At 40.4% G+C, this 9160-nt stretch overlaps 2 protein-coding genes across 2 annotated transcripts in view; both read left to right on the forward strand.

Annotated features, from left to right (window-relative positions):
• The first annotated feature begins 1954 nt into the window (after nucleotides 1-1954).
• LOC112224614 (inactive heparanase-2) lies at nucleotides 1955-5847 on the forward strand. Its single transcript, XM_042306317.1, has 3 exons — nucleotides 1955-2220; nucleotides 5303-5457; nucleotides 5756-5847. The coding sequence occupies exons 1-3, from the start codon at nucleotides 1955-1957 to the stop codon at nucleotides 5845-5847; spliced, it is 513 nt and encodes a 170-aa protein (XP_042162251.1).
• Nucleotides 5848-6004: 157 nt separating this feature from the next.
• The window catches only part of LOC112223917 (inactive heparanase-2-like), a 154259-nt gene continuing 151103 nt past the window's right edge, over nucleotides 6005-9160 (forward strand). The window contains exon 1 of the mRNA XM_042306256.1: nucleotides 6005-6161. The gene's annotated coding sequence lies outside the window, so the exon portion shown is untranslated. The remainder of the gene's footprint in view (nucleotides 6162-9160) is intronic.

The following is a 9160-nucleotide window of genomic DNA, read 5'->3' on the forward strand; positions in this document are numbered from 1 at the left end:
GCATTTCTTTGGTCAAAAGCGCCTGCTAAATAGCATATAGAGTTGAACCAGCCCTCACGAACTTTCAATAATTAATATCGAGATTTCTAAGAGTTGTTTGAATGTCTTAATGTTGGTGCGTTCAACATGAAGTTGGTTAAAGTAGACAATACAACCTGTTAACTTTAACAGAGGGGATTACGCAAAGTTCTTTCCATATCTTTGTCTTCCAAATCACAGTGCATCAGGCACTTTCTCTCCACGGAAGTAGCCTACAATCAGTGACCTCAGACGACCAGAGCCATTAGGCTGAGACGAGACAGACCGAGGTGAGGCGAAGTTGTTGGGATAACCACCAGCGACCAAGCTGTGTGTAGGCCCTCTCATCAAAGAACATCTGGAGAGAGACTTTATACAACCTATTTATATGTATGTTAAATCTGTAGGGTGTAGAGTTCTATATTGGTTTTAAATATGTTTTTGGAAGCGCACCAAGTACGGCTGAGTTTGGTTGTGTTCTCCAAAGCTCAGGGTTGATCATGGTTAAGCCTGTAAAAGCGCGATGAAGTCACGGGTTAAACTGTAAACATATTAGCACAGATCAAACTATGAGAAACATTAGCCTGGTGATCGAAGCTGCGCTATTTGAATAAAACACAATTGAATACAGATTTGGCCATTACACAGCCTACTTGTGCGTAGAACCAACACAACAACATATGTTATCGCATAGCAAACTAGTAACTTGCCTCGTCTTGTTGGCCTTACTGATCTAGGACCGTACCCCAAGGAATTCACTTTTCAATCAAAGTGTATAAAAACCGTTCCGTTCAAAAGTTTAACAACATCAACAGGTCTATATTTAATTTATTTACTTTGACGTGTATTTGTTTTACAAGGCCTAGGCATTCAATTTTCTTTCATAAGAGATTTGTGATTCACAGATATTTGGAAAATATAAATGATCAGGCTCCTACGTGGCCCTGCAATTGTAATTTCCGTGATTAATTCGATTTTTTTTTTTTTTTACCCAAATCCTCACTTATTTCCAAGATCCATGGTCCACTAGTTTTTGCCTAAGTAGGCTATTTCTAGAGAATAGTTTTGAATACACTGTTTTCATAACGCTTGTTTTTAATCATTTAATTTGTTATAAGGATGTGTTGGTATTGTTTTGTCCGAGAGTGACAAAACATGAAAATATATTGTTGCCATGTACAAGAAGGAATGAGGCCTATATTTGACTGGTAAAACGAGAAAATGGTCATTTGGCCTGCACGGTAGGCTAAATAAGGCGTCCCTCTCTCTCCCAGTTTGTTTTGATAAGCACCGTTATTTGACGTGTTTCCATTTAGTTTCTTCCTCTATTGACGTTCTGCGTATAAGCCAAGTCCCTCATGGGAAAACCATAAAAATAACTTTGAAATCTAAAATAGGCCTACATTCATATGAATGTTATGATTTCATTATACATTTGTTTTATACACAATTCAATTTACATGGAAATGTATGTTTTGTGGCAGGCACATCAAGTTCACAAGTCATACAAACAAGAAATAGTCTGTTGTTGAGCTCTGCGATGCGCACTTAGAATATTGATAAATAGCCCCCCCTGATCACTGTTTTCTCCCCTACACTTCAAGGTTAGTATGAGCCTTCATACAGTACCTTAGAGAAAAGAACACTGCTGAGTCCTGGAGCGGGGCGGTGCTGCTTCCTCTCCGACTCATGGCCCTCTCTATCGGGAAGGCTGGCCCAGGGCGTGCGCTACCCTTTCCAGATCTCAAAAACACGGAGGGGCGGGGGGCGCAGCGGGAGACGGACAGAAAGAAAGACAGATCTCTTCCCTCAAAGGAAAAGGAGAGTGCATTCGGACTATAAGGTATAACTATAGCTTCTCTCACTTTCCCTCAAACCGCAGAGCACGGCCTTCATTTTAAAAACAGTGTTCCATCCGTGGTACCAAGCCAGGAAGATGCCCAAACCGACGACATGTCCCTTCCCAGGCTCCCCTCTGTGGCTGGCATCCGTTGCTCTGATGGTGCAGTCGGTGATCTCCACTTCGTCGACCTACCGGAGACCTGCACCGGGCGGCGGGGGGAAGAGAACAGGGTTAATGGAGAGGACGCTGATTCTGCTGGACGTCAACACCCGCAGTCCAGTACAAGTTCTTAACGACAACTTCCTCTCTTTACAGTTGGATCCGTCCATTATAAAGGACGGGTGGCTGGACTTCCTGAGGTAGATTCCCTTATCACTCTGTCTGCTGTATCCGCTTTACCATCTTATTCTCATGTTTGGATCAAATGCATTGTTTTTGGTTTAGATGTCTCCGTTGAGCATGATCGGATTCAGTTGTATTACTATATTATGATTTTGGGGAATCTTTAAACCATTTCAGATAGTTGCTTGATGTCGATTTGTGCATCGGGCCTTTGTTTAGGTGACATTCGATATGGGGTATATGAAAATATGGAGTGGGCTAGAGATTGTAGCAGGCCTAACTTCATAATAACGTCGTCGAGCTTTACGTCTCGATCACACCGACAGTGTTTTGCCTTTTGGTACATCAGAAGTACATTCATTTCCAATGGAACGCTGCGTTTGAACTGCAGCATTTCGTTGCAGAGGCAGTTGCAGGGCGTTCTGTGTGGTGCATATGTTGGATTTATCGAACGTATGTATCAAACTGTATGCGAGGACGGTTTGCCAGAAATGGTAGCCGGAGGTGAATGTTGAACTACTGTTGCACACATATCCAGAAGATGCGTACCATTTTGCACAAGGACACAGTCGGTGTTATCGAGGCGTTACCAATTTGTTTGTATAGTATATTCGCCTATTTTCTCATTTCAGTTTAGACACATTTTAACACCTTTTTGACGTCATTCTCCCGTGGCAAACGTGGAAGAGACGTTGAAGTCACGTCTGTGCCAAGTGGGTACACAGTATGTAACTTATAAACATCTCTTTATTAACCTGGTGGTGTTAATAATAGGATTAGAAGTGGAATAATACTATATATAATATATATATATATATAGTTCACGACTGCATCGCAAAAGGTTGGGTATGGAGGAGGATAGTTTATATTGCGAGTAGCAGGTCTACATGGTGCATATGAGGCTCCCCAAAGACTTTCCGTAAACAGAGGTTTCTTATTTCCAAAGAAAGGTCCACTGTTATTGTCTGGGAGGAGAGAACGAGATCATGACATTTTAACATAGCTATATGATTTAAGAATGATTCGTTGGAAATGCAATTGAGTATCAGTTTGTATTACTCTATATCGACATGTTTGTGATCCTGAAAAACAGTTGGAATTGGCTACTCAGATATTATTGGAGCCACATAATGTGGTGCCCTGGAAGTAAACCATGTCAGCTTCCAATCAGCTTTAGCTATTGCGCAACGTTCCCAGATTGAACTTTCGTCAGTCAGTGGGAAACTTTAGGGTCAGGATTTTAGCAAAAATTGAATTCTGGGTTAACTAGATGAAAATTGTTATTCCTAGAAGAACGCTTTCAATCATATGGAGCTACGACTTCAGTCGATGCTGTCAATTCAATATTTGTGTATTGTCTGGTTGATTTGTATGGTATCAACCTTCAGCAAGTAAATGTTGTCTGCATCAATTTAATAATAATAATGATAATGATTTGCATAATGAACATAAGCATAATAGTCATAATATCAATAACACCCTCATGTGATTAAACAATTATAGCCTTCCAGCAAGTTTTTGCTTTACTTTGGTTCATACTTTTCACTACCTTCCTCTGTCTGTATTCACTGACTATTTCAATGCACATTTTTCTAAAACATTTCTCCCAGATTTCTTTCTTAAAATGTAGTGTTGACGTTTATATGAACCGATATTTGAATGAACAGGCCTAGAGGAAACTTTGGTGATCGTCATATCTGATCATTTACCGCTCAAGCAAACTGAATCCATGGCCTTAATTCTTTTTTTTTTTGCTCGGTCGGTGGATTTTAGAGACATAAAAAGGCAATTATCAAAATACAAAGCTAGGTGATTTAACTACTACAATAGTCTACAATTATCATCAAAATTGCACTTTATCAAGTCTGCATGAATTCGGCTAAAATCACAACATGGAATGTGTCAGGCTATATTCTGTTTACAAAAACAACACAATAAGGTAGGTCTAAATGCTAATCCCATAAAATATTATTGAACACTGCATTAAAGCTACAGTACAATTTCCAGTAATTTAAATGAATGGGAAATATTCCTTTAATTTAGAAGAATGTGACATAAATAATAAATATACGCCTACTATAAAACTTTCATTTTCTCCATGTTTTTGTTCAAATTAGATTTTGTAAACAAATAATGACCCGTTTCAAATGTTATTTTAAAAAGTAAGCCAATGGAATGTCATTCCTTGAATAATACAGAAAACAAGTGCAATCTGCATGTGAAAATGTCTTGCATGGGATTTATTTGCTCCACTGTTTTTTTGGTGGTCCACTTTTAATGATATGCACAAATTACAATGTGGCTACGGTCGAAAAGTAGAACGTTTCTGTTTTTCATTCCGTGTCCAGTTTGATGACACAACAGTAGAATGGAACGTAAATCCTTTACACGATTTCTATTCTAGAGCCGAGAGATATATTATTGATAGACGGTTAACAGCGGCACGGTGAGAGGGTCATAATAGTCCTGTTATAATGGAAAACCTTTCATGTCCTACTTATAAGGCCATTATGTAAATACGAGTAGGGTTCACTCGCTTGACTCTCAGAGAAACCTATAAGTGGGAAGAATAGTCAAATGTATTTTGGAAGGCCAGTCTGGAAAGCTCATGGAAAGGGACTTTCCAGAGAGTGTGGAAGAAAGTTGGGTCTTTCTGGGCACCATCATAAATGTTGCCCCGTGACATCTAAAAACCACTCTAAAGTACTCCCGTGATAAATGAAATTGGCTGCATGTCTACCTTTCTTTTGCTGAATCTGAATGTACAGGGCTAGCAAGCGATATCATTAAATAAAACTGTCATTGTTTTATTACGTGAGCTGTTTGTCTAGTGAAAGTAGTTCTCAGCCTCTGTTGAGTATGTCGCTAGTGCTGGATAGTGCAACGACCATATACCCACTACGGAAATTATTTTCAAAATAACATCAAAGTAAAAGTAATTTCTTCTCAGAGTTGTATTTATACGTTGTGTATATGCATAATGTTAAATACATTGTAATCGTGTTGGGTTTTTCATGCCATTTGTTTTGATACTTAAACAACAACATTTCAGATGTATTTGTGAACATATTCTTACCAGTCCTCTGTCTCCCTGTGTAGTTCCAAGCGTTTAGTAACCCTAGCCCGAGGTCTGTCCCCAGCCTATCTGAGGTTCGGAGGAAAGAGAACCGACTTCCTCCACTTCCACAACCTGAAGAACCTTGCCAAGTTCAGAGGCCCCGGCCCAGATTACTACCTAAAGAACTACGAAGATGGTGAGTTAGGCATTATGGATTTGATTATTCATTTACAAAAATGTTATCTTTATTTCTTGTGTTGTTTTCCCAATTTGATTATACAATGTTTTGAGATGTTTAATATACTTTAGATACAGCTGAAATCTTCTATATCCATGTTTAATATACTTTAGATACAGCTGAAATCTTCTATATCCATGTTTAACCATAGGTCTATACTTGTTCTGGAGAAATTGAAATTCAAGCAAGCTTTATTAGCATGATAAACACATTTCAACTAGAATGACTCGTTTCTGGTCTCTGTGTCCACCCTCAGACATAGTGCGTAGTGACATCGCCCTGGACAAACAGAGGGGCTGTAAGCTGGCCAACCACCCTGTCATGATAAACACATTTCAACTAGAATGACTCGTTTCTGGTCTCTGTGTCCACCCTCAGACATAGTGCGTAGTGACATCGCCCTGGACAAACAGAGGGGCTGTAAGCTGGCCAACCACCCTGTCATGATAAACACATTTCAACTAGAATGACTCGTTTCTGGTCTCTGTGTCCACCCTCAGACATAGTGCGTAGTGACATCGCCCTGGACAAACAGAGGGGCTGTAAGCTGGCCAACCACCCTGTCATGATGCTGGACCTGCAGAGAGAGAAGGCAGCTCAGATGCAGCTCGTCCTCCTCAAGGAACAGGTCTCCAACATCTACAGTAACATCACAATAACAGGTAGGAGATCACAGACACACACACACACACACACACACACACACACACACACACACACACACACACACACACACACACACACACACACACAGACACACACACACACACACACACACACACACACACACACACACACACACACACACACACACACACACACACACACAGACACACACACACACACACACACACACACACACACACACACACACACACACACACACACACACACACACACACACACACTCTCTCTCTCTCTCTCTCTCTCTCTCTCTCTCTCTCTCTCTCTCTCTCTCTCACACACACACACTGTTTAGTAAGTCAATCTTGCCAGAACACAGCGATGTAAACCATCACCCCTCAGAATGACTAATGAAGGGATGGAGAGGAAGCGGGGAGGCGGAGACTACTGGCATTACTGAATGGAAGGTCTAATGTGTGTGTGTGTGTGTGTGTGTGCGTGTGAGAGCGAGTGTGTCTGGGTGTGTGTAAGACTGTTGCTGAGTCCCAGTTTCCTTGGCTTCCCAGGGTGGTAACTGAGAACAGTTCGGGGCTGGCTGACAGTAGGCTGGGTATACCGTATTATTTTGTAAACACTGCAAATTATAAATGAAATTGATACAGCTGCAGTTAAGTTTAATTGCGTCATTTTATTCCAGTGTGTGTGTGTGTGTTTATGCGTGCTTGCATGTGTACGTGTGTGTACATGTGTGTGTGTTACTGTTCCGTTGGTGGTTATTATAAATTGTGTGTTGCAATGCTTTGCGGTACTTACAATACCAGTTGTGGTTCCACATGTAATGATGGTTATTTCAAACCAAACCATGTACTGCAGCTATAGTTTGATCATTGTTATGAAATGACCATTTTACTGCTAGAAGGTACAGTAAAATACTAAGTAAACGGCAGTCTAGCAAAACCAAACGTAACCCCAGATGCAGTCTGCATTTCTAACTGATCAACTGTAATGTAGCATATTACAGAGAGGAGAGATGAGGAAACTACAGCTGTTTGTGATTTATTAGAATAAAAAATGATTGTGTGTGTAACCCCCCCCCCATGCTACAACTGCCTGCCCTAAATTTTTCTTGAGAAACACACACTGCAACTAAGGAGATATTCATATGATGAAATATCAGGGATATTGAGTGATTATTCAGACATATTTACCATTAGAGAACTGATGCCATGACAGATAATTCCACTATTTTCACTGGAGACTGCAGAAATACTTATGTGTACATTAATACATATTCATATTTCATACATCTTTATATTATCCCATGTGAATCCTCTAGCATGTTCATCATAAATGCTCCACAAAGGGGTTTTGCATGAAACCATTTTAATATACTGTAGTTTATAAGGTCTGTTCTTACACATGTATACATTGATATGCCTAGATATCCTTGAAGTCTATGCAGATCATCCATCATTGTAGATCTTCATACCATACATTAACAGGAGAGGTAAAGGGTTTGAATGAATGGCTTTTTAATGCATCTCCACTATTTCACGTCCTGTATTATCAGACCCTGCTGATTCCCTTTGGTGAAGAGGTAGACATTGATGGGGATATGTGTGTGTGTGTGTGTGTGTGTGTGAGAGAGATAGAGTCTGTGTGGACTGTATGTGAATCTGTGTGTGTGTGTTTGTGTGAGAGAGATAAGTCTGTGTGGACTGTATGTGAATCTGTGTGTGTGTGTGTTTGTGTGAGAGAGATAGAGTCTGTGTGGACTGTATGTGAATCTGTGTGTGTGTGTGTGTTTGTGTGAGAGAGATAGAGTCTGTGTGGACTGTATGTGAATCTGTGTGTGTGTGTTTGTGTGAGTGCGTGTGTGTAAGTGTGTGTAAGTGTGAACTTTATGTGAGTCTGTGTGTGTTTGTGTGTGTGTGAGAGAGATAGAGTCTGTGTGGACTGTATGTGAATCTGTGTGTGTGTGTGTTTGTGTGAGAGAGATAGAGTCTGTGTGGACTGTATGTGAATCTGTGTGTGTGTGTTTGTGTGAGAGAGATAGAGTCTGTGTGGACTGTATGTGAATCTGTGTGTGTGTGTGTTTGTGTGAGAGAGATAGAGTCTGTGTGGACTGTATGTGAATCTGTGTGTGTGTGTTTGTGTGAGTGCGTGTGTGTAAGTGTGTGTAAGTGTGAACTTTATGTGAGTCTGTGTGTGTTTGTGTGTGTGTGTGAGTGTGTGTGTGTGTCTGTGTGTGTGTGGGTATCAACTGTATGTAAGTCTGTGAGTCTGTGTTTGTGTGTGTGTGTGTGTGTGTGTGTATGTGTGTGAACTGTATGTAAGTCTGTGAGTCTGTGTTTGTGTGTTTGTGTGTGTGTGTGTGTGTGTGTGTGTGAAATAAGTCTGTGTATCATCAACTGTGTGATTTCAAAGGGGCTCTAGCACACTAGTGAAAACATGGCCTGACTGCTCCTATCTTCTAGCGCTGAAGAGATGCATGGAGGAGAACCATTTGTTCATGTTTAGGTGCAGAGGAGTTTCAGTTCACAAGTTCAGGAGTCACACTGTTTATCACCCTGTTCTTTCTCTGTTGCAGCCTTGTAACATGGGTCTTATCATGAGATTGTGCTACAATATGGCCTAGCAATGTCTTCTGGTTCAAATGAAAGGCACTTCTTCCTTTCTTCAAAGTTGTCTTTGTTCTTTTCCACTGTCGCCCTACACTTGGTTTGGGTTGGATTAGGTCCCAGGGTTTTCTTTAACCTTCTGTGCCATGTCAGTTTGAAAAAAGCGCTGCTCAAATACTATTTGATTGATTTATGATCAGTCATATTGATAAAGAAATCAGGACACACATTCTGCTCTAGTTATACTACATTAACAAAGCAGTGAATTCATGAGAAGTAAGGACATAGAGATCCTATAATGTATAGTAATTTATAGGGAATTATAGTGACATTGTCACGATCGTCGTTGTAAGGATGGTCGGACCAAGGTGCAGCATGGTAGGTGTACATTTTACTTTTATTAAAATGACACCGAA

Source organism: Oncorhynchus tshawytscha, linkage group LG25, assembly GCF_018296145.1.
Source record: "Oncorhynchus tshawytscha isolate Ot180627B linkage group LG25, Otsh_v2.0, whole genome shotgun sequence".
Taxonomy (NCBI): domain Eukaryota; kingdom Metazoa; phylum Chordata; class Actinopteri; order Salmoniformes; family Salmonidae; genus Oncorhynchus; species Oncorhynchus tshawytscha.

Excerpts from the sequence above, each read along its gene's own strand:
- LOC112224614 (XM_042306317.1), top strand. The coding sequence starts at position 1,955 with ATGCCCAAACCGACGACATGTCCCTTCCCAGGCTCCCCTCTGTGGCTG. Across the intron at positions 2,221-5,302 it reads GGGTGGCTGGACTTCCTGAG|TTCCAAGCGTTTAGTAACCC; the intron begins GTAGATTCCCTT and ends CTCCCTGTGTAG. Across the intron at positions 5,458-5,755 it reads CCTAAAGAACTACGAAGATG|ACATAGTGCGTAGTGACATC; the intron begins GTGAGTTAGGCA and ends GTCCACCCTCAG.